Source organism: Carcharhinus amblyrhynchos, chromosome 11, assembly GCF_965287045.1.
Source record: "Carcharhinus amblyrhynchos chromosome 11, sCarAmb.v2.hapA, whole genome shotgun sequence".
Taxonomy (NCBI): domain Eukaryota; kingdom Metazoa; phylum Chordata; class Chondrichthyes; order Carcharhiniformes; family Carcharhinidae; genus Carcharhinus; species Carcharhinus amblyrhynchos.
In genome coordinates this window covers 55,026,343-55,052,519 of record NC_137334.1, presented here as the reverse complement: position 1 = coordinate 55,052,519, position 26,177 = coordinate 55,026,343, and the positions used below count along the sequence as shown (strand labels likewise).

Here is a 26,177-nt window from a genome sequence, read left to right as displayed (position 1 = left end):
GGCAAGAAGTTGGTATATGAAAATGTTACAGATATGATGCGGGGGTGGGGGTATTAACTTTAAACAGCATGATTTTCTCCACTCACCATGGAAAAGCATTTTTGATTTGTTTCTTCCATCAATGGTGGTGTATTTCCCAACTCGTTGGTTCAGGTGTGATTTTTGTTTTCTCTTAATAATCCCATAGCAATCTCAAAATGGGATGAACTCAGAGTTAGTTTATTTGCATATGCAAAATGTGGGCAGAGGGATGCAACATTGCCTTCTTGGCATTCCTGCAACAAAAGAGAGAGAGCGAAAGAAAAGATTTACAGTGCAGATGCCACAGAGACAAAAAACATTGTGTCACATGGATTCCAGAGTCTAGAATCAAGGTCCAAAGAGGTATTCCTTCATAGAGGTGGATGAGCTGAAGGTCAATGCTGGATAATTCACTTTTCCAGTGGTATAGCCTTGCAACAATGAATTAGTCTTGTAAGCAATTGTACAGAATTCCCAGCCAAAGCATTGTAGATGGGGTTAAAATGTCCAACTTGAGCCAGATCTCCACGTCTGTGATTCTGCTAGTTAGATGGTAAAATGGCAGACTGAGACTTTGCAATTCAGTATGGCTTTATTACTGGTTCCACTAACCAGTGGCCCATTTCACATGACTTCCCCCTTTCCACCCTGTCTTTAACAAGGGATGCATATCCCTTGTCTGGGTCCCTGAGATTGTTGCATGTCTCAACCATTAAGAATTGAAAGGAAGGTTTTTTGTTGATTTATGGGATGCAGATGTCATTGACAAGGCTAGCATTGCACTTGAGAAGGTGGTGGTGAGCTGCCTTCTTGAACTACTGCAATTCCTGTGGTATAGGTACACCCACAGTGCTGTTGCAGGGCTGTTTGTTTCAGTAGACAAGCAAACTCCTGTTGACCAGCCTGGGTAATGAAATGCAGATGGTCTTTGTATAGCTGTTGTTGAATTTACAAGTGAATCATGAGCGACTCGTAAGGGATAATGAGGTGCAAGTTTCTTGGATACTGCTAGATAGTTCTTTTTGTTTTGTGTCACAGACTGACAGAGATTCAGCCATTTTAGGTTTTTGTCCAGTTTGGAAGTTTTTGAGATGGCATGAGCATTTCACATATGTACAAGATATATTATATAGGATACTGTGTTAGTCACTCAGAATAGGAAAGGCAAAACTATAGTTATGTTGATTTATCTATGTTCCAAGATGCACAGAAGTTGAAGCACCAAGAAAAAGCTGGTATCAGTCTCATTTCTATGATTGTTGTGAAGAGAATGCAGCTGAACACAGTCCTGATGGTGCTTTTGGCTATGGGAACATTACAATAGACCGGTACTTGGTGACCACAGGTTAAATACACTAGTCCATTAGGATTCAGATATTTTTCTTTTGGTGCTGAAACTGTTAACTCGAGCAGTGTTCCTCAGTTATATCATCAAATGTCCACTCTGCTGGTATTTCCAGTCCAGTTTCCAAAGCAGTTGGTATCCTAAAGCTTGTTGTTTTAGGTTGAATTCTGGAAGATAACCACTCTAAGTAACTCCTCACGTTCATAAATTACTGAATCTGATTCTCATAAGCACTTTAAAAAAAATCTACATTTTCCCACTTGAATAATGGATCTCATAATCTGTATCCAAAAATTTGGTCCATGAGTGATTTGTGTCTCAGGGTTCAACTTAAATGAGTAGCTGTACAAAAACACCTTTTGTTAATCTAATCCTTTTCAATCAAACTCTTGTGTCCGTGAGTCATATGAACCAAAAAAGTTTGTCTTAAAACTTATAGGGATAATATGTTCTTAACATCAGTTTTTATAATGTATGAAGTTTGGAAGATGCTTAAATAGCTCAATTCAAACTTGCATACTGACATGAATTTGTCAAATGAATCTCATTGATTCCTAAAGCACTGAGATTAAATGAGTTTGAAGTACTTTTTTATTCTCATCTGTTTATAAAACTATACAAGTTTTGCTCTGGTTGAATTATCATAAGTACTTCCATTGTTTATTAATCACTATTTAGTACAGGCAATCCTCAATTTTACAATGTTCGAGTTACAATGAACAACGTTCGTAAATTGTCGTGGTATTTTAACACAATGTCAGTTGCTTTGATTTTATGACACCATGCCAGTAGACTGGTAGTCTTTACCAACTGTTATGTTCCCTTATCATCCACTTCTTACAACCTCGAGGGCAAATTGCTTCTTGTATACAGTGTGGAACTATTTTTGAAAATGTAAGCACTGTGACATCCTGGGAAGTACACTGCTGTAATGCAACTATACTAAAGCAAGATCTCAAATTTTTCACTACTCAGTGAAAATATGGTATTGCCCTTTGGTTCTGGAACCAATCCCTCAGTTATATCATTGTTCTTTTGGGAAAACCAGTTCAGACTTATGATGTTTTGACTTGCATCACGGTTTTTGGGAACCAATTCAGTTGCAAGTCCAAGGACTGCCTGTAGCCTGGAATTGTGTAACAAAAGTGGCAAGTCTAACTGGCTGAAACATATTATGGCGTACTTAAAATTCACTCCACTGATGTTGCTGTCACTCCAGGTCTTGCAATGTAAAAGACTAAACACCTCAGAAATAAGTCAAAGTGTGCATCTATGTCGGTGAGACATTAGTTGAAGTATGCTTTGAAATCTACAGCCAGGGATTTTAATGATGCTGAGAATTTTCAGAAAATTCAGTGTGTCCATATTGGTTGTGGGGATAATTAGGTGATACTAGCACGAAAGCAAAGAAATATCCAAGCAGCCAGAGTTCAGCATCTGAAATTTGCTTTGACATTTATCAGCTAAAATGCCCATGCCCACCAATATTTGTATTAAGTAGGATATAGAAGGACTGTGGTGTTGTCAGAGATATGAGAATAAAGATTAAGCCATTGATGCATTTGAGTTCATTGGAAAATGGCCAGAATCATTGGGAAATCTGGTCAGTGGGTAAGTTTGGCATCCCTGAAGTATCACTAGTTGCAGCACCATTTAATTGTGCAGTGCTGCATTGCCAAATAATACTGAATTTGCCTTCTGTTGTGTTGAATTCAGTTAATAGAATGGTGTGCCACAGAAATCAATGCTGGGGACTCAACCTTTTGCAATTTGTATAAATAAGTGACTTGGATGAAGAGATCAAATCTATGGTTGCTAAGTTTGCTGATGATACAAAGATAAGTAGGAAGTAAATTATAAAGAGAACATAATAATGCTTCAAAGGGATATGGATAGGTTGTGAGTGGGCAAAAATCTGAGAGCACAATGTGGGCAAATGTGAAATTGTCCATCTTGGCAGGAAGAATAATAAAAGAAGCATATAACCTAAATTGTAGAGCTCTGAAATGCAGAGGTATCTGGGCAAGTAATTAGGAAAGCTAATAGAATATTATCATTTATTGTGAGGGAAATTGAATGTAAAATTAGGGAGATTATGCATCATTGTATAAAATGTTGGTGAGACCACATCTGGAATACTGTATACAGGATTGGCCTACTTAGTTAAGGAAGGATGCACATGCATTAGCAGAACAGAGAAGGTTTACTAGACTAATACCAAATTGGGCAAGTTGTCTTATGAGGAAAGGAAAGGCTAGGCTTTAATGCACCAGAGTTTAAAAGAGTAAGAGGTGACTTGATTGAAACACTTAAGATCCAGAGGAGTCTTGACAGGGTGAATGTGGAGAGACTGTTTCCTCTTGTGAGAGATTCTTTGAGTGAAGGTCACTGTTTTTAAAAAAAAAAGGGTTCCCTATTAAGACAGATGAGAAGATTTTTTTCTCTCTAAGAGGAATGACTCTTTGGATTCACTTCCTCAAAAGACAGTGGAGGGTAGCCTCTGAATATTTTTAAGGCATAGGTAGATAGATTCTCGATAAACAAGGATAGGTGGGAGTTTACAACCGGGTTAGCCATGATCTTATTGAGCAGATGTGAAGGGCTGAATGGCACAGTCAGTTCATTTTTAACTGTTTAGCATTTGAATTGGGTCATTCAGTGTATACTGCAGCATATTACAGACCTCAGTTCCTCTTGATAGAAGGTTCCTCAGCCCGCTCATCAGTATATGTTCTTTGCCATGGTACTAAAGGCTTACAAATGCATCTGATTTTTAAGCAAAAGGACAAGAAGGAAAGATAACAACTCTTGAAGTGCAACATGGTTTTGTTCTCCAGGCCCAATTTCCAAAATATCTCCTGAACTGGAAGGGCACTCTGCATTGGAACTGATTCATTCCTTCTACAAAAATGACTATCCTTTACAATCTGTTTTCTCTTTCATCTATTCAGTGAAAAGTTTGGAATTGTATGTGATAATGAGGGATCATCCAAATTAATTCTGGAATAAATTGATGCAGTTTTTTTTTGAAGTATTGCGTCTTGCCAAAAATTCATATTTTACAATGCATCTTTGATGGACATCGTTTTGTTTTTATTCAGTCATGGTATGTGGATGTCACAGACAAGGTCAGCATTTATTCCCATAGCTAATTACCCTTGGGAAAATGATGGTGAGCTGCCACCTTCAACTGTTGTAGTCTACGTGATGAAGGTTACTTTGTCGTAGTGGTTTGGTACGGAGTAGTTTGCTCAACCACTTTAAAAGGACAGTTAAGAGTCACGTATACTGGGGTCTGGAGCTCCATACAGATCAAACTAGATAAGGGTGGCAGATTTTCTTCCGTAAAGGACGTTTGTGAATTGAAGGTTTTTATGACCACTACTACTGTTGCTAACTCTTATTAAATTCTAGATTTATTTAATTGATTTTAAATGGCCTAGCTGTCATGGTGGAATTTGAATGTGTATCTCCAGATAGTCCAAGCCTCATGGTTACTGTCCAGGAAAATAGTCCTGATGCTAACACTCCGGTGCATATTTTAGTTATTTCTGAAATTAAACATATATAATACTTTAAATGTCTTTCTTAAAAAAAAGACAATTTGTTGCTCACTTTGGATAAATTCCAAAATACTCTCGACAGAACATCCATTGTGTTTTCAACAAGCAGTGTTTTCCTTCTTGGGCAATAGACCTTGAAAAATACTGGACAAACTGGTCTATTTTCCAAAGAATTGATTTTTTTTTTCTCCCTTATTTAGATCTGTGGTAGACTTTAGCAATGAACTAACAAGTGTAGGTGTAAACATGAAAAATACCTGGTCGAGTTCAATTAATATGACAGTTGGTTGCAGTAAGTTTTCAAGTACTTTTATACAATACCATTCTAATGTGCCATATTAATGTTCATCATGAATAGTTTTGGCAAACTGCTGACTCTGCAAAAATATTTCTTGGCTTTAGAAGCTTGCCTGTGTCATTTTTATAACTTGTGGGAAAGTGAGTTTTCTCAGTTTTGTAGGCAGTAGGGAGAAAAAGCACTTCCACTAGTCTAAGGTTAAAATAATGCCGATGCTGGAAATTAAGATAAGAACAGAAAATGCTGGAGGCAGTCAGCAGGTCTAGTATCATCTGTGAAGAAAGAGTTGATGCTTTGGGTCTATGCCCTATCATGCCATCACTGTAACTGGGATGTCACTGGGGTCTGTGGCCATTGATGAAAGGCCACAGACGTGAGATGTTTTTCCCAGCACATGATGCCAGACTTGCTGAACATTGCTAAGATTTTCATAAGTTGCACAGTTTTCACTTGAAGTGGGCATGTTAAGGAGAGAGAAAACCAGTCAAATGGAAATCCAGATTGTAGTTTTCACTTCCTTCAGCAATATAAACATGTAATGGATTTACAGTTCAAATTAGTTCAGACTGACTTTGGAAATGCATGTTCAAAATCTCTATTTTAAAGTCAGATGTTAAAGTACATACATTGAAGAATGCAATTTATTGCTTGAGAATGATGATCAATAGCTGTATAAACTTGATCAAATGAAGTGGATTTTATTTGCTTACGTGATAGGTTTTATGTCGATCTAAGTTCAGGGTGATGTTGCAATGCAAGCATTGCTGGCAGCTGATGTCACAACCTGGATTAAAAGACAGAAGTTTTTGATGAGTCAAGTGGTCTAATCTTTTCATATCTGTTATGGTGCTAAAATCCAAAATCATTATTGCCGTAGCTTGTTTTAGGCAGTTTAATAGGTGTGGTCATATTTAATGGGTGTGATACCTGTCAGGCTGCTTAAAACCTGGGTTTTGCAGAAGGTGTTTTTAGATTTCTATTTATAATTGCAGTTGGACATGGAGTTGATCTTGAAATAGCATTCAAAAAAGCAAAATGAAGTTCAGTGTGCTTGACATTTAGGAAACTGCTTATGTTTATTCCTAAAGCTCCAATAAAATATAATTTCTGTCTCTGTATACTGAAATAAAAGACAATAGTGCCAAAAATACAATTGCCGTCATTCTCTGCTGGTGTGACAATCTTAACACTCACATGGTATAATAGCTCTGTAGTGTTAAGAACTGGGTGATGGTGGGGTAGGTGGAGTGATGTATAAAAATTGCACAGCATGTGTATACACATTTTCCTGAAACAAAACTGCTGGAAGGATTTGGGGGCGAGAATTTAAAAAATAAAATTGAGCAAGGGTTTTTGTAACCCTTGCTATTTGATTTGAAACAAAAACACAAAATGCTGGAAAACTCAGCAGATCTGACAGCATCTGTGGAAAGAGAAAAGAGTTAACGTCTCAAACCCTCTTCAGAGTTAGAGAGGGAGAAATGTGATGGATTATATACTGTGTAAGTGGGAATGGAACAGGTGGAATAAAGTAGATTTGTGATTGGTGGGAGATAGGATAGATTGCAAAAAGATATGTAGGTCATATGGCAGAAGAAGGCGTTAATAGTTGTATAAAGATAAGTTATAAGGATGTGTTAATGAGAGAATAAAGTTCAGTGCTCATGAAAGCAAAACTTAAGAACAAGTGGCAGATGGCTGGTGGGGGAGGAGTTCTTTTGCATTCAGAGAGAAAAGATATCTGGAAGATCAGAAAGGTCACACATTTTTCCTCCTTATTTAGTTCTGAAGAAGAGTCATACAAACTTTGAATTTTAATTCTTTGAATTTTAACTCTTTTCTCTCCCTACAGATGCTGCTTGACCTGCTGAGTTTTTCCAGGATTTTCTGTTTTTGTCTCATTTGAGTATCTGCAGTATTTTGCTTCTCTTTGGTTTGAGTGTGTTTTCAATAATTCCATTGTGTGGAATAAAGTGATGACATGTCAGAATACTACAACTTTATTTTGTTTTGTAGGCATCAAGTGCTAGTTTCCTTGAAGTTATATTATGCTGCTATATTTTCAGAAAATGCTCCGTCTTGTACAGGAATTCTGGATGTCATTTGTGCTCCTCATGCCAGACACCTATCATTAGTTTGCTGTCAGGAAAGGGGCTGCTAAGTTTATGCCTGTTAATATGACACCAATAGGGTGAGTGATAGTTCTGAGAATAGCATTGCTCAGATTATTTTACGTAGTTTGGATCAGAGAATAATTACAATTATGCAGCTATGGTTACAAAACTATGAAGGAAGATGAATGCAACGAACTACAGTAGAGAGCTCGAGGAGTAGACAAGGGAAAGTTATGCAATTCAGTTAAAAGTTCAGTTGAAACACAGCATGTGGCGACATTAAGTTGAAATGATGGTTCTGTTGAAGTGATTTGACATTGAACTGGCCCAAAACATTTAATAAATTAAAAACCATGTTTTACAAGTTCAAGGTAATAGATATTTATAAAATTGTGATAACCATTTCCCTGTTGATACTAACATTTACAAACACGCATTCCTGCTGGGTTTTCTGCTTGACTTTCTGAATTTTGTTCCAGCCAGACTTGCAACAAATTTTATCCCTTTAAAGTATTTAACTACCTGTGCTGCCACCTCAGTCTAAAATACTGGAGCAGTTTTTGTATTCATTCAAAAAACTTAACACAAACCTATTGGTTGATGCAAGAGGAGGGCATCAATACTACAGAGAGTGTAAAGTGTCATTCACACAATGTTACGTCCGATTATGTTTTAAAATAATGCACTTTGATGTTTCTAGATATATCTTTATAGGAAATATTTCTCACGTGGACAACATGACTGTCAGTATTCAAGAGCTAGTTTAATCCATGTACATGGCCACAAGAGGGTGCAATTATACTCCTCCCTCCTCAATGAAAAACAAAAGTGTTCACATGCCACATAATCTTAATACATTTATTGTTGTTCATGTATTACACTTAACCACTACTTTCATATTTCTCCTTTCTTAACCAAACATTCAGAATTTTGGGGGGCGGGGGGGGGGCGGTGGAAAAATCTTGACCCACTCTAGCCTGATTCTTTTGACCTTGATCTTCAATTGAATTGTCCACTTCATTGGTCATGTCTGACTGACTCGGGCCCAAACTGGTTTCTGGTACCACTTGTGTTGGATTAACTATTGGTACTCTACTTATATCCAAACTAATTCATTAGACTCACTTAATTCCTCCAAACTTCCTTCATCCTGTGAACCCCTGAAGTTAAAAACTGATTTGTACATACAAACCTAATCTTTCCACTAACAAACACTGTGACCAAGTCTATCCATGGATGACATTTTCACTTTGTGGTAACCACTTATAATCATGAATCTTCACTTTCACTTTCACGTTTAACTTCAGACTTTTTAAAATCACTCTGCTGGGGCAATCTCTCTTCTACTGACTGCTAAATGCAACTTAAGCAGTGAAAACCTTGATCTGGGCTGTCCTCTAAGAAACAATTCAGCTGGCATTGTATGTATGAAGTATGTTATGATAAATAAGCGGAAAGGTTGCCAGTCTGTGATCCAATTTAAAAAAAATTCTTCAGATTTGTACCTAGCATTTATTTAACAAGTGCGTACTAAATTATTTGTACTGTGTGGTCTGCTGCTCCTTTGGAAGTAGGATGATATGGTGAAACTTTATCGCATTTGTTCTCATGAATTGTGCAAACTCTTGAACAAAACTCTGGTTTGTTGTTGAACATAGTTTCCTCTTGGAACAATTAAACAGCAAACAAACTACGCAAAGTATCTAAAAGTTTGCCAGTTTTTGTTTGGTTCATTGGAAACCCCTCAATCCACTTTGAGTGGCTGTTTATTACATAAATAATTGTTGTCCATAAAATTTGCAACTCTAGTTGGCCATTTCCCTGGTTGCAAAGGTACTCAGGGCAATTTCTTTCCCAACTTCCCCTGACTAGACCTGACTACCCCACCAACTAGACCCAACTCTCTCTCACCGCACCCAACCGCACAACTACCCCCTTGACCTATTTATTCCTTCACTCATTCATTTATAAAATTGGACCTTTGAAAAACATTCATATATGGGAGCAATTGTTCTAAAATGGGAGGCGGCTAATGTCCTCTCCTTCTTTTGTTTCTCATGCACTGCTGGCCTCATGCTGTCGAGGGAGAGGCTGTGATTAGTTGGGATTGAAGTCCTGACTGAAAATGGGCTGTGTCGTTAATCCAGAGAAAACTTTGCGCCCAGCAATGTAGCTTGCATTGAACTGGTCTAGCCTTCCTGTAAACTCAGATGTTAGCCTTGCATCTTTGAATTAATTTTCTGGTTTCACTAATTAGCTTAAGGAATTTGTCGATTGCGTTGTCTTGCAAAATGAATTTTGTTTGTGTGAGAAAGCTTGCTCCAGTTCAACTTTTAAGTGCTGCCAATCAGTTGCTTCCTGATATTAGGGTAGCAGATCAGAAAACCCAAGGTATATATATTATTGAGCTGGATTAGACCCCAGCAATTTTTCTGTTTTGGCATTAATTTGAGGATAGGCTGTTTCACTTCAAGCATGATTCTAGTGACAAGCCAGGGAGTTTTTAATCAAAATGCATTGGGCGGCACGGTAGCACAGTGGTTAGCACTGCTGCTTCACAGCTCCAGGGACCAAGGTTCGATTCCCGGCTTGGGTCACTGTCTGTGTAGCGTTTGCACATTTTCCTCGTGTCTGTGTGGGTTTCCTCCGAGTGATTCGGCTGAGGTCCTGAATAACTTTTTTGTTTCTGTCTTCACGGAGGAGGACGTGAATAATTTGCCGGGTGTTAGAGATGGAAAGTTGGTAGGACTGGAGGGTCTTAATGACATTACTGTTACAAGAGAGGCGGTGCTCGACAGACTGGAGGGGCTGATTGTGGACAAGTCACCAGGACCGGATGGAATGCATCCGAGGGTTCTGAAAGAAATGGCGGAGGTGATAGTGGATGCCTTGGTGGTTATTTTCCAGACGTCGCTGGATTCCGGGGAAGCGCCGGAAGATTGGAAAGCGGCTAATGTTACGCCGTTGCTTAAGAAGGGTGCCAGGCAAAAGGCAGGGAATTATAGGCCAGTTAGTTTAACGTCTGTTGTAGGTAAAATGTTAGAATCCGTCATCAAGGAGGAAATAGCGAGGCATCTTGAGAGGAATTGCTTGATAGAGCAGACGCAGCACGGTTTCGTTAAAGGGAAGTCGTGTCTGACAAATTTACTGGAGTTCTATGAGGATGTGTCTAGGGCGGTGGATAGAGGAGAGCCGGTGGATGTGGTCTTTCTTGATTTTCAGAAGGCGTTTGACAAGGTACCTCACAAGAGGTTATTGCAGAAGGTCAGGGGACATGGAGTTGGGGGTAGGGTGTTAGCGTGGATAGAGGATTGGTTGTCAAATAGGAGGCAGAGAGTGGGGGTCAATGGGTGCTATTCGGATTGGCGGTTGGTGACTAGTGGAGTGCCCCAGGGGTCGGTGCTGGGGCCTCAGCTATTTACCATTTATATAGATGATCTGGAGGAGGGAACCGAGTGTATGGTGTCAAAATTTGCTGATGACACCAAGATTGGTGGAATGGCAAATTGTGCGGAGGGTGTGGAGAGTCTACAGAAGGATCTAGATAGGCTGGGCGAATGGGCCAGGAAATGGCAAATGGAATTTAATGTTGGCAAGTGCGAGGTGGTCCACTTTGGTAGGAATAATGGTAGGAAGGATTATTACTTACGTGGCAAAAAACTGCAGCAGGCGACGGTGCAGAGGGACCTTGGGGTCCTTGTGCATGAGTCGCAAAAACCCAGCTTGCAGGTGCAGCAGGTGGTCAGGAAGGCGAATGGGATGCTGGCCTTCATAGCGAGGGGGATTGAATATAAAAGTAGGGAGGTCTTGCTGCGGCTGTCTAGGGCATTGGTGAGGCCGCAGCTGGAGTACTGTGTGCAGTTTTGGTCGCCGTACTTACGCAAGGATATTTTGGCCTTGGAGGGAGTGCAGAGGAGGTTTACTAGGCTGATACCGGAGTTGAGGGGGTTGAGCTATGAGGAGAGGCTGAATAAACCTAGGCTTGTACTCGTTAGAGTTTAGAAGAATGAGGGGAGATCTCATTGAGACGTATATGATGATGAATGGGATGGATAGGATAGAGGTGGAGAGACTCTTCCCGCTCAGAAAGGACAGTAGGACTAGGGGGCACAGCCTCAAGATAAAGGGGGTGCGGTTTAGAATGGAGTTGAGGAGGAACTTCTTCACTCAAAGGGTGGTGAATCTCTGGAATTCTCTGCCCGTTGAAGTGGTGGAGGCTACCTCGCTAAATATTTTTAAGACATGGGTGGATGGGTTTTTGATAAGAGAGGGGATTAAGGGTTATGGGGAGAGGGCGGGAATGTGGAACTGAGCCACGACAGATCAGCCATGATCTTATTGAATGGCGGGGCAGGCTCGAAGGGCTGGATGGCCTACTCCTGCTCCTATTTCTTATGTTCTTATGTTCCTCCCCCAGTCCAAAGATGTGCAGGTTAGGTTGATTGGCCATGCTAAAAATTGCCCTTAGTGTCATGAGAGAATAGAGGGATTAGTGGGTAAATATGTAGGGATGTGGGGGTAGGGCCTTTGTGGGATTGTGGTCGGTGCCAACTTGATGGGCTGAATGGCCTCTTTCTGTACTGTAGGGTTTCTGTGATATCTATGTAATTGTATTTAACAACACAGTTTAAACTGTAATAAATCAATTAGCATGACTGTTAACAATTAAACAATACTTAAACATGATGAGGTACAATTCTTAACTGTTAATCTATCATTGAGTTTCAATCAAGTAATTTTTTTTCTTGTAGACTTAAATCCGTCTTTATAATTAGTTAGCAAAATACATGCATACTTGTTTGTGACTAGGTTAACAATTCTGGAGCTTTCAGAAAGCCTTTGGAGGGAGAGAGAGAGAGAGCCTTGTTTTTTCTTGCAGGTGTAGGCAGCAACTGCTTGTATTTTTAACTGAAAATGAAACTGCTTGTTATTGCAAGCTTGGCTCCTCCCATTAAACATGACTCTGACTATGTCAATTAACCTAATACAAACTCTCATGACTCTGCGTACCTAGTCTAAAATCCCAGGAGAGCCTAAATAAGCAAAGATCCAATAACTCTACGAAGTAATACATTGCTGGCTAAAATTAGTGATTAGCCAGCATTCTTAGCATCTGTTGCATGTTTATCTCACAAATCCAATCTTGTGACCAAACATTGCCTCTTAAAACAATCCCACCTTACGCGTAAAATATATCAAAATCATCACACAAAGCTGGTTTTTCATCTCTCGTTACATTGGAGGTCAATTTTGTATCTTGCTCATTGTATGTGACTGGAATCAACACGCTTATAGGAATTTACTCTCATTCACAACTGCCTTAGAATATTCACGATATTCCAGCCAATGTTGGCTCAACTTTTCATGATAATGACTCGGGGTTACACTAACTGATGCCTGAGTCAACCTCTGTGTCTACTGGAGTTACATCCAATGCTATTTGGACAGTGATGCCCTAAGAATTTGTGTTGGACATCTTGGTGTTTTTGACTGTGTATGGAACGCAACCAATTCCTCTTTGACCTGCTGATGTTCACCAAACATATGCATTGTCATTTTCTGCAGCCAGTGCTCTCTTCATTTATCTTACTGCGATTAGCCTTAAGACCCTTCTTGCAGCTGTCATACTGTGTTTTCCCAAATGAATAATTTTTTTTAACTTCAGCAGACATTTTCGGTTGTTGACTCTAAACTTCCCTCGAGTCATGTTCCACCAGGTCCATAAGCAATGCTATTTGGAAAACTATTAATGTGGCAATGACATCAACCCACTGTCAATGTTCTCACTTTTTAAACTGCAAACAAATCTGTCGTGCAACGCACTTTCCAGACTCCATTATTGCAATGAATGGGAAGCTTTTTCAAGGCTCCAATTAAAATCTTTCATGCCCTTACTGGGCAGCTGATTCCCAATTCCAAAACATTAGCTTTCTGCAAACTCTGAAGGCTTGGGGTTGTAGTATTAACATAAGAACATAAGAAATAGGAGCAGGAGTAGGCCATCTAGCCCTTCGAGCCTGCCCCGCCATTCAATAAGATCATGGCTGATCTGTCGTGGCTCAGTTCCACTTTCCCACCCTCTCCCCATAACCCTTAATCCCCTTGCCTATCAAAAACCTATCAACCTGCATCTTAAAAATATTTAGCGAGGCAGCTTCCACCACTTCAACGGGCAGAAAATTCCAGAGATTCACCATCCTTTGAGTGAAGAAGTTCCTCCTCAACTCCGTTCTAAACTGCCCCCCCCTTTATCTTGAGGCTGTGCCCTCTAGTCCTGCTGTCCTTTCTGAGCAGGAAGAGCCTCCCCACCTCCATCCTATCCATCCCATTCATCATCTTATATGTCTCAATGAGATCTCCCCTCATTCTTCTAAACTCTAACGAGTACAAGCCTAGTTTATTCAGCCTCTCCTCATAGCTCAACCCCCTCAACTCCAGTAACAGCCTAGTAAACCTCCTCTGCACTCCCTCCAAGGCCAAAATATCCTTGCGTAAGTGCAGTGACCAAAACTGCACACAGTACTCCAGCTGCGGCCTCACCAGTGCCCTGTACAGTTGCAGCAAGACCTCCCTACTTTTATATTCAATCCCCCTCACTATAAAGGCCAGCATCCCATTAGCCTTCTTGACCACCTGCTGCACCTGCAGGCTGGGTTTTTGCGACTCATGCACAAGGACCCCGAAGTCCCTCTGCACCATTGCATGCTGCAGTTTTTCGCCATGTAAGTAATAGTCCTTCCTACCATTATTCCTACCAAAGTGGACAGCTTCACACTTGCTAACATTAAATTCCATTTGCCAGTTCCTGGCCCATTTGCCCAGCCTATCTAGATCCTTCTGCAGACTTTCCACACCCTCCGCACAATTTGCCATTCCACCAATCTTGGTGTCATCAGCAAATTTCGACACCATACACTCGGTTCCCTCCTCCAGATCATCTATATAAATGGTAAATAGCTGAGGCCCCAGCACCGACCCCTGGGGCACTCCACTCGTCACCAACCGCCAATCTGCCACTAGTCACCAATTTGCTCAAACATAGTCAAAATGTCTGACTGCTGTCAGTTTTCCTTTGCCGGGGTGATCAAATTCTCAGCACCTCATACACCTCCGAGCCTGCTTACGTCAATAAGATCACCCTTTTCCTTTTCCACACTGGTTGATAGTTGGACCATCAGGTCCTTCAAGGATATTGTTGGCAGTGAAAACATCTCTACCCGTTCCATGTAAACACCAAAAGGCTCTTGGTGATGGTCATTTACCATAGGTGCAAGCATCTTGGTCAGACCACCCACATGTATAATGAAAATTGTTTTCATCAGATTTTAAACCTATTTCTCAACAAAGAAAACTCAAGTTCCTCGATCAGTTAGCTCCAACACAAAAGTTATATCTAGAGAAACCATTGCTCCCATCCTCGCTTCCAAATTTGTCATGTCTTTATAGACAAAAATTACTGCTGTGGACAATATGGCTCGTAAGAAGTCTCAACACAAGGTTAAAGTCCAACAGGTTTATTTGGCAGCACTAGCTTTCGGTGTCTCGGGCTCCTTCATCAGTTGAGTGAGGACTTGCGTTCTCAAACAGGTTAGGTACCGACACAAACTCATTTAACAAGATAATAGTTGGAATGCGAGTCTTTACAGGTAATCAAGGTGCAGACAATGTGAGTAGAGAGAGGGCCAAGCACAGGTTAAAGAGGTGTGTATTGTCTCCAGCCAGGATAGTTAGATTTTGCAAGCCCAAGCAAGTTGTGAAGATTACAGATAGTGTATCATGAACCCAAGGTCCCAGTTGAAGCCATCCTTGTGCATGCGGAACTTGGCTATGGGTTTCTAGTCAGCGATTCTACATTGTCGTGTGTTGCGAAGGCCGCCTTGGAGAACGCTTACCCGAAGATCAGAGGCTGAATGCCCTCCTAAATATTGACACTAATGATCCAAATACACTGCTGAAGCATTCCCCGACTGGAAGGGAACACTCCTGCCTGATGATTGTTGAACAGTGTTCATTCATTCGTTGTCATAGTGTCTGACAATATGGGTGTCAATAAAGGGGAACCTGTTTAACCCAGTTTTACTGTGTGTACATAAATACATGAATTGCCACAAGAGGGCGCCATTACACTAGGGCACTGCTATTGTTATTGCTTGATTTTGAAATGGCTGAAATATATGGAGGCACAACTGAAAAATAAAGTGTGCCGTAGTTCAGCATTTGAAATCAAAAGTCATCCAAAGGAATTTATTGTGAGATGGTGTTCATGTATGGATTTGGTTTTGTTTAACTTCAAATGTGATATCATAGCAAACTTTTAATAATGAATCTAAATTTATTTGGAAGGAAGAGTCATGACCCCTGATCTTCTGAGAAATAAGTTTTACAGCATCAGAATTCACTTTCCTTTTCTTAGCTCACCATTAGTCATCCAAAATTGCACTTGTGTGGATTTCAACTTTTTTCAGGTGGGGAATATACCACTGAGGAACTGTACTCTTTTGATATCATAATTTTCCTGAGCCATTTAATTGTATCTTTTGATGGCAATCTATAGAAAACAATGTTAGAAATCACTAGTAACTCAGATGGAGATCATTTGCATTCTCTAAATTAACTTTGTTTTGCTTTTATTTTTGATAATGGTTGATTTCCTTTTTAGATATGGAGTCTGGAGAGTGGTTGGCATCTACTTCCTCCACCCCTTCTTCTACATCTTCAGCATCCTGTACAGCTACAGCATCAGCTGCTTCCAAAGGCAGCCTTTCCACAGGGGCTGCAGGGTTTGGCTCCACACTGTCGACCTGCGGTAAGGACAATTATTTGCTTCTAGAGCTTATCACCACGTTATAAGCTAACTGTTGAAACGTTAAGAATAAATTAGGGGTGCACAGGAGTCTTGAAGCATATGTCCTTTACTTGCAGCTGTCTTTATTTCTGAAAATAGTCATTGTATATGCGGCAAATTGGATGAAACAGATAACCTAAGATTGAATAGATCTCCTGAGCATTCATTTCTATGACTTCTCATCTGGAAACGTGTTTACTTCTGGAGTCCTGCGAGTGGAATTTTATGTTCCTTGGGTTTCCCAGCTCATTGCTGTCCTTGAACACTTCTCTGTTGAGGGCAGAATGTATGCTGGCAGCCTCCATAGGGCAAGGCAGCTATTATAGGTCTAGTGCCTGGGTGATTTCAGCCAAATTAGGAAGAAGGGAGAGGGAGGTATTACTTGTTGTGCTGTCCCTCGTTCCCTGTGTTACAATTGCTGTTTGAGTGCTGTGGGTGGGTAGGAGGCTATTTAGCAGCTCATCAGTACCTGACATACTGGTTGAATGAGATGTGATCATTGAATTGCAGCATTACTTCTTTCCATTTGTTCTTGGCTTGTTTTGAGTTGAGTTTTCAACTTGTTGATAGAAGTCTAACCTGAACTTTTCTCGAGTGTCACCTGCTTTGCATAGCTTTAATACCTGATAATGTTCGACAAGAATGGAAACAATCAGTTTCATTGTCTAAAGTTGAAATCTTGCATAAATTGCTAGACTGATGTTTGAAGGGCTACTGTGTTAGAGTTGTCAGCTCTTACCTTTTATAAAAGTTATTACGCCTGTACACAAACTGTCTTGTGAGAGTTCAAAGAACCTGGAGGTCAGCGTAAACAGCCAGAGGGGAAACCAAGTAATTGCAGCATATGAGGTCCCTGGTGCTAGCACTCTCCCCTCTACTCCCCGACTCTCTTCTTTTCAGATATTATTCCCCTTTCATATTAGATATTTGTCTTTGGGGTTAGCCATTTGTGATGAAGGATCCCGTGGTCTCAGTTTAACAGCTTCACCTTTCGGTTCTCGACTCTACTAACTACTCCTCAAAACTATTGCCACTGTATGTTGCCGCTGTTCCTTGCTCTGCAAGTGGTAGTGGTGCTCATCCCCATCCGCACCCTTTCCTTTAAACTTAGGTGTTCCATTGCACTCCTCTTCATCAGAGCCCTTTGTTTTGCACAGAGCCTTTCTCTTCCCTTTCTCCCATAATCCATTTCTCAGCGTCCACATGTTCCTAAGCCCCCATTGCTCTCATGTTCCAATTTTAGAACTCCGAATATAGAGATTCCTTGAAATGCTGAGATTTTCCTGACCCTGGGCACCCTCCTAAATATTGACACCAATGATGCAAATGACTGGCCACTTTCTGAGTATACTCTATATGGTCGCAGCTCTCTGCAGTGGTGGCCAGATGTTATGCTGCAGACGTACTGTAGTCAGGATTTTAATGCATGAGCACTACGTAAATAACCTCCATAAAAGATCCCATTATCTCCTTGGCTACTGGAGGCAGCGTTTTGGAGACATGCCCATTTCATGAGTGTACTCGTTATTCTGATGTTGTGTTAAGCATCCATTTTGGCAGAGAAACCCACTGTCCCTGAAACGAAAGTCATTTTTTTCACCTGTAGTTGCCTTGCACTTGGCCACATGTCCAGTATTTTAAATTTCAATTAAATGTGTTGCATTGAGGACTGTTTACCGTTCACAGTTTCAAGATTCAGCGTGTATCACTTATAATACAAGTTATTTAGGACAGCCAATTAGTGAATTTTTTTTACACTTGTCTGTAGGAGTTTTGCTCTGATAATTCTGTGCTACTGATATATTTGAGGGGGTCTGCTTTTAAGATGCAGTGTTTTGTTACAAGCAGTTGGTTAGGCTGGCAGGAATACAGCAGGTGCTGGAAAGCAGGATATTTACTTCTTTCAGTCGGGAATGTATTTATTTTGCATAAGGATTAATGAGCTTTTGTTTACCAAAGAAAAGCCTGTGGAGTAATGGAGTTAGGTATATAAGATGATGTAATAATGTGATGCTAGAAATGGGATGAGTTAGGTTTGTAGCTGAGATAAATACTTTCTAAGTTCACTGGCTGGGGAGGGCTGTTTAAAGATAGCAACCTACAAGCAGCTCTCTCTCTCTCTCTCTCTCTCTACAAAATCTCTCTGTAAACTCCAAAGCTATTAACAAAGGTTAAAGTAAGTATGCCTGGAATTGCTAACTATTAAAGTGGGGTTTAAGTTTATAAGATAAATATTGCTTAATCGTAATGGAATAGTAATAAGTCAGATGAGTTTTTTTCATGTTTAAAGATTGTTCAACAGTTAAGAATTAAACTGTTTCATTTTGTTGGAGTTGTACTTAAACTGTGTTATAAATAAAGCTTGCTTTGATAAAAAGATCCTAATTTGTCAGTGGAATCACCCTGATGTGAAACATCCTTTCCTCACATTTATGCCAAAATAAAAGAATTGTTGGGTCTAGTCTGGCTTCATAGTATTTCTTGGGATTTCTGACTCGGCACTCCAGCAACCCTCTAGAAAGCATAGAGATCGGTCATTTGGCCCATTTAATCTATACTGGTGTGTATGTTTCATATGAGCTTTTTCCCACCCTACTTTTTTCAATCCTTATCTGCATGTTCTTCTATTCCTTCTCTCATATACACATCTGCCATTCATTTTGCCTCTCATTCAACTTGTCCTAATCACGCTGAAGGATCTCTGCATCATCCTCACAGCTCACTCCCACTTAGCTTTGTGTCGTTTGCAAATTGCCAGAAAGGCGTTTATATTATTAGCCTCAACCACATAAAGTGAGAAGGTTGTACCTACTGAGTTTTGATGTTATCCATACGAATCTTATTTGAAACATATAAAGTAAGAGCAGGAGAAGGCCATTCGGTCCTTTGAGCCTGTTCTGCTGTTCATTATAACCATCGCTGATCATCCAACTCAATAGCCTGATCACGCCTTCCTCCCATATCCTTTGATCTCATTTAACTGAAGTGCTAAGTCTAACTGCTTTTTGGAAACATTCAATGTTTTGTCCTCGACTACTTTCTGTGGTAGTGAATTCCACTGGCTGACCACTCTGGATGAAGAAATTTCTCCTCATCCCTGTTCTATTGAGAACATCCTTATTGCATGTTAGAATTTTATTGGTTTCTGAGATTTCCCCCCCTTGTTCTTTTGAACTCCAGCAAATATAACCCTAACCATCTCAATCACTCATCATGCATCAGTCCTGTCATCCCAAGAATCAGTCTGCTACACCTTCTTTGCACTCTCTCTGGAGCAAGAACATCCTTCTTCAGATTAGGAGACCAAAACTGCATACATTGTTCAAGTATAGCCTCCCCAAGGGCCCTGTGTAACTGCAGCAAAATATCATACATTTGTACTTGAATCCTCTCGCTACTAAGACCAACATACAGTTGTTTTTTTATTGCCTGCTGCATCTGCATGCTTACCTTCAGTGACTAATGTACAGGGATATCCAGGTCTTGTTGCACATTCCCCTCTCCTATTTATGACGATTCAGATGGTAATCTGCCTTCCCATTTTTGCTACTGAAGTTGATAATCTCATGTTTATCCAAATTATACTGCATCTACCATTCATTTTCCCATTCATTCAATGTCCAAATCACACTGTAGGATCTCTGCATCATCCTCATAGCTCACTCTCCCACCTAGCTTTTGTGTCATTTGCAAATTTGGAGGTATTACATTTAGTTCCCTCAAATCATTAATGTGATTATATAGTGAATAGTAAGATTACTAAACACGCCTACATAGTTTATGTAGGAATTGCCTTTATGATCCAAAGTACATTTACAAGATCTGAAATATTTCAGTACATTCTTCTTCCCAGACAACATCCAATCCAATAGATCTATAAGTTCAGGCCATCGTATAGTTATCATACTGTATTTGAATAGTTATTTTGGGGTTTATTGGTTCAGTGAAAATAGGTGTTTTAATTGCCTCTATGAATGGTACTCTTCACAGTGGTTTCTGGTCTGCTAACCAGTACCAGTTTACAGGTTGCTAACTGGACTCTACGCATCAGGCTGCTAGATTGCTACTGTCTCTCCCCTTGCACAAAACAGCTGCCAATTAGACCATTGTTTCCTTTTGAAGATACTCTTTTAGCTTCTGTCTGCTTGGCTTCTGTAGTTCTAACACTAGCATATGCATGTCTTTCCTGAATGGTACTATCATCTACCCCAAAGTATTTCTTATTAGCAGGATGATATATTTCTTTTTTGGTCTGTCTACATCTGCTGATCTCATTATTGGGATTCACATCCTGTGAAATACATTTTGAAATACTGGTGGCTTTGGACCTGCTGGCATATTCATGACACTAGCCTTCTAGCTATTTCTTTCAAACATCTCTGTCCCGATGGATGATATGATGTTCAGTAAATTATGATTAGGTAGTTTAGTCTACACCACTGGTGATGAAGTGGAAATGGTTGAGAGCTTCGAATTTCTAGGTGCTCAGATCACCAACAATCTGTTCTGGTCCCTCCACGCTGCTGCTATAGTTAAGAGAGCCCACTGACACCTCCATTTTGTCAGAAGACTAGGAAAGTTCAGCATGTCCATTCCAACTAACCAATTTCTAGTTGCACCATTCAAACCATCTTTTCCAGTTGCATCACAGCTTGGTATGGCTCCTAGTCTGACCAAGACCGCAAGAAGCTACAAAGGGCTGTGAACATAGTCCAGTCCATCACGCAAACCAGTCTCCCGTCCATTGACTCCATCTGCACTTCCCACTGATTTCAGAAAGCAGCCAGCGTGATCAAGGACCCCACACACCCCGGAACTCTCTTCCAGCTTCTTCCATCAGGAAAAATATACAGAACTCTGAAACATGAACGAACCAACTCAAGAACAGCTTCTCCCCTACTGCCGTTAGACTTTTGAATGGTCTTATCACGCAATAAGCTGATCTTTCTCTTCAACCTATGGATAACTGCAACACTATATTCTGCACCCTAGCCTTTCTTTCTCCCCTGTGTACGGTATGTTTTGTCTGTAACAGCTCGCAAGGATCAATACTTTTCACTGTATCCCAATACATGTGACAATAATAAACCAATTGAATTCAAAGATTTTCACATATCTATCATGGAAAATGTTTGAAATGTAATTGGTAACAATTTACAAAATGAGTGAAACACTTAAATATATACACATAATATTGGTATTGGACTTTTCCAAACTGGCTTCAAACTCTATTAAATGTAAGTTTTTCACTCCCCAATACAATTTTTATATACTATAGCATTAATCTTTATTTCAATTTCAGGGCAAATGTTTAGAGCAGCAGCTGGAGATCAGCCTTTTAACTTGTCTGCAGTATCGAGTGCCTTCCCAATGGTTAACCACGCAGCCTTTGGACTGCACACTACAAGCTCAGGGCGTTCGGAGTTTGGCGGTCTGGGAACAATTGGTGCATCTACAGCCTTAGTGGGACACACACAACTATCATCTTTTCCAGGTATTATAAGGTTTTTAATTAATTTCATCACATTGTAAAAGCCTCCTCTAACTTTGCCTCTAAAACAAACATGCTGCTATTATTTGAATTGGTGCTTGAGTCAGATTGAATGACATAGATCTTCCTGAAGGCTTGCCTCCCCTTCCTTGACACAGGGGCTTCCAAACTCTGCTTCTGTAAAGGAGAGGGATAAGGGTTAGTATTTTTGGTGCGAAGAGTGAGCTGTGGTATAGCCTGTTCTATTATGGGTTTTATCTGTGTAAACACTCAAAACAATTTGAACCTCGGTTGTCATAGATTGGATTCCCACAATTTTCCCTCAAGACATCATGTGAAATTGTTTTCCACCTGGCTATGTTTCATCAGTAACTAAAATTTCTAATGCCCAACAATAAGACTTTAAACATATAAAAAATAAAGCATTTATTTCACAATAACATGATTAAATACATCCACTTTGTTGTTTTACCCATGTTTCAATGCCTTTAATGAAGATTTTAATCCCTCTGCCTCCCCTAAATGTCTGAACTTGGATTTAATATACTTATCTAAAGCTGTGACTGCGCTGAATTTAGTTGGCAGTTTGAACAAGTGTAGTGCACCCATCTTCCCTGGATACATCCATACCATTCAATCAGCAATTTCCTTTTATAAGCTTCTAGCAGTTTCTGCTCAAAGGTTTTCAAAATTACTTGAAAAACTGGAGGATTAATGCAAAATTATTATTCAGGTATAATTCATTCAGATTTATTTAGACATGGAAATATATCACCATTCCTCGTTCGTCCCAAGGTCAAAATTCTGCTACGTCCCCCTTAATATCATTCCTCACAGACTGCAGAGGTTAAGAAGATGGTTCATCACCACCTTCAACGGCAATACGGATGATTGGTAAATGCTGGCTTTTCCAGTGATGCCCACATCCCAGACATGAATAAAATAAATTTAATTACAAGACAGATTTTAGGCTGAACGCACTTATTATTTATGCATCTTAAGCTGGTTTTGTTACCTACAGAGTTGAATATTCAATGAAATACAAGGTATTAAGAATTCATGGTTGAACACTAGCCCCCTCCCTCCACTTCAACTCCTTCCACTTCACCTTCCACTCTGCCCTTCCTTACTCACTCCCTCTTCCTGCTTTGCCCTTCCTTAATCCTGTTCCCCCCTCCCATTAACCCTCTTCCACCTGTCCCCTTAACCCTTTTCCACCCTTCCCCTGTGGGACTGGAGGCTCAGAGGAGAATAGCTAACAAGGATAGAAGTTGGAAACTGTTTAATTGTAGCAATGATCTTGAAATTTTAAATAAATGCATATTTTTTTTCAACAGTTACTCGGTTGAATGTGGCATTAATTCCATTCTTTAAGATTAGCAAGAAAATAAGTTGGCAGCCAAGCTGCCACATTAAGCTGAACATTCTTTTAAGCCATCCCAATGCATAATAATCAAGAAACATTTACATAGGCAATTTTTATTCTAGATGCTGATAGACAAGTTGGTAAAAGGAAAAAAATATCAAAAATTGTGACAGCAGGAAGGGAAATCATTTTGACAGAAACTGTATTTCAATTTAATGGGCTAAAAATTCATCTATTCCTGTTTTCGGGCACAGGGGTCATGATCCTCACTCTGTCTAAACCCAGTCCTGTTGAGGCAGGCAATATCCAAACTTAGTGCTGCCTCCTCATTTTTATATAAGCATTCAACGATGTAGGACCCATACTGCCGGCCGGCTGAATGCTCAACAGGGGGCCTCACAGCATGCAAAGCTAGCATGTTTCAGTATGCTCCTCTTAAAACTGAACTGCTGCTGACTGCCAGTACTATAACTGAAAACAAAGCAAATCTACACTGGGCAAAGAGATCGCCATTCACGTGATGCTAATGTAATTATTATTACATTAGCATCATGTATGCTTCTGATATTAACTCTTTACAGTGACCATTGTAGAAATGGCACAGGTGGCTTAGTTATCTCTTCAATACTCCAAAGGGCATCACTGAATAGCTTGAAATACAGTCACTTATTATGTTGGTGAACATAACATTTTATATGCAAAATGGTCCTACAAACAGATCAGTGAACAATTAATCCATTTTGGTTGTTGTTGTGGTAATGATGTTAAAATGAAACCAGGAAATCTCTCTGGTGTTTTTCAGTTAGTGCAATGACATTTTTAACATTCATTTGAACCACCAGAGCAGGCAAAAGGAATCTTGATTTAATACATCCAAGATGGCATCTTCTGTAATGCATTTAAGTATCAGTCTAGGTTGCAAGTTAAAGATCTGGAATGGACTTGTTACCCAGACTTTGCCGCAGTCACCAACGTTGCAAGGCTCTAGATCTTGATACATTTATGGCCATGAATGGCGAGTTTCTACACACCATCTTTCACTTCGCTCCCAGCAGGCATCATTCTCAAGTTTTAAGCACCTAAACATATTTTTAAATTACTTCCTGTTCTGAGTGTGAGTCTTTTAGCATTAATTATCACATCACAATGAAATATAGACAGAACTGTTTGCCTGAGATTGAGTGTTAGATGGCACGATGATCTAAGCTTATTGGGAGACAATGGGGGGACTTTTCCTGTCCTGCCCACCTCGGGAATTGGCCGGGCAAGGAGTGGACCATGCAAAGATCCGTTGACCTGGTGGGATTTTCTGATTTTAAGGCGAACGCAGCCAGAAAATTTTGCTCTACAACAGTAGGTCATTGAAGAGTGATTTTTTTTTAATTGATGGGGCCAGCTACGTTGCTTTAACTCTGAGAGTTTATGTTGATGTTATCTATGAAGGCATGCTAATTCAAGAATGAGCCCTACTCAGGTTTGTGAAGGTTAACAGGTTTTTCATTTGACAGCCCCTGTTTGATGACAGTTACTTAAATTTGTAAGCTGTTGAGAAAAAGTATTTATTTTCAGTCCTTATTTCAGAGCACAGGATTGGTGATTACATGTTTTGGTGATTAATCCATTTTTTTCAGTGAATTGTTTTGTGAAATTTTGGCAAATATTTTAGCAGATTTTTTCCATATTTTTGTTGCCTCAGTAGATCACAGCTATGAAGCCTTATTTCCCAACTCACCTTTCTTACATTGAAAGGAGCTAACATTCCTTTGATGTGCACAGAATTTGAGTTTAGGAAGGACAAAATACTTGTGCGAAGGACAAATCTTCTATTAAGTATCAGACTTCACTCTGAGTAACCAAAGACTAAAAGTTGGGTAATGAAATGTATTTGTGTGTCCTTGGTGAGGCAGGGCTTACTGAAGGATGGAAATCTGTTAATTATGCGCAAGTGCCACATTCTGGGCAAAGATGAAGGATTTGGATTCAACATTATCTAGAAAGTATTCCATGGTATTTGAAGTGGCAATATCAATTTATCTAATGTTTTGGTATACAGCTGCACCCAACCTATTGAACTGAAATGCTCATTCTGTTTTTACCTCCACAGATGCGGTCTGTCCAGCCGCATGTATCGCAGTGTTTGTTTTTATGTGCATTCTGTCTTTGATCTGATTATGGTTTGAACTCTTTGAATTTGTTATTGTTCTGGAAGGTGAATGGGAAGGGAGAAAATAAATGCATGAGCAGTGGGAAGGCTATTTGCCCTACACTGTACCAAACATGGGGGATTAGAAAATTTGTGACAGAATTTTGCTCAGAACAACAGATATGGATTACATAACCACTGATATTTGAGAAGATGTATTTTCCATGTTTGATTTAAGTCCTTAATTCAGTATTACACAATTATCTAAAAATCTGAACTCTTTATAAACATGTGGTTTTGCCTTTGGAAAGGTACAGAATGGTGGCGAGCTACAGAGACACAGACTCGTGCAGGGACAACTTTTTTCCCATCAGGCATGCTACGAATTCCACCAGTGTTTGCTGCTTCAACTCCAAATCATGATTCCAATCCATTCCATTCCCGAAACACAAACAAATTTGGTAGAGGGATGCAAAAAGGTGAGTGTTAGCAAACTATACTTATGAACAGTCTGAAGAGTTTTATAAACCCTAAACAGCTCTTTAAATATGTGGTTTGGATTTCATTAAATTAATAAAATGCAGTTCCCACTTCTGACTTATGCCTTCTGAGCACCTGAATATATGGCTACAGTATTATATCTTGGCTGTAACTCATTGTCAATTGATAAAAGCTGAAGTACAAGGTGAGATGAAAGTGACGGCCCTTGACATCAAAGCACCAGTGGAATACATGTAGCACTGAAGTTGCAGTAAAATTGGTTGTTCTGATTATGCGGGAAAACTCTCCAGTGTCTGGAGTAATACCTTTCATCTTAGTTCCAGGATATAGCTGCCTCTAAGACACACCCATCTTCAGCTGCTTCATCAATTATCTTCCAGCCATTCATTATAAGAACAGAGATGGGGATGTTTGTTAATGATTGTACAATATTTAATTCCATCTACAATTCCTCAGCTAATGAAACAGCCTATGCTTGCTTGCAGCAAGA

The 26,177-nt window shown here is 39.9% G+C and overlaps 1 protein-coding gene across 11 annotated transcripts in view; it reads left to right on the top strand.

The window, feature by feature from the left end:
• The window catches only part of baz2ba (bromodomain adjacent to zinc finger domain, 2Ba), a 276,122-nt gene that overhangs the window by 133,609 nt on the left and 116,336 nt on the right, over positions 1-26,177 (top strand). For all 11 annotated transcript variants that reach the window (XM_080199128.1, XM_080199127.1, XM_080199132.1 and 8 more), the window contains 3 exons: positions 16,001-16,147; positions 21,489-21,680; positions 25,498-25,665. In XM_080199128.1, coding sequence (XP_080055254.1) covers positions 16,003-16,147; positions 21,489-21,680; positions 25,498-25,665 — 505 coding nt within the window. In that variant the 5' untranslated portion in view covers positions 16,001-16,002. The remainder of the gene's footprint in view (positions 1-16,000; positions 16,148-21,488; positions 21,681-25,497; positions 25,666-26,177) is intronic.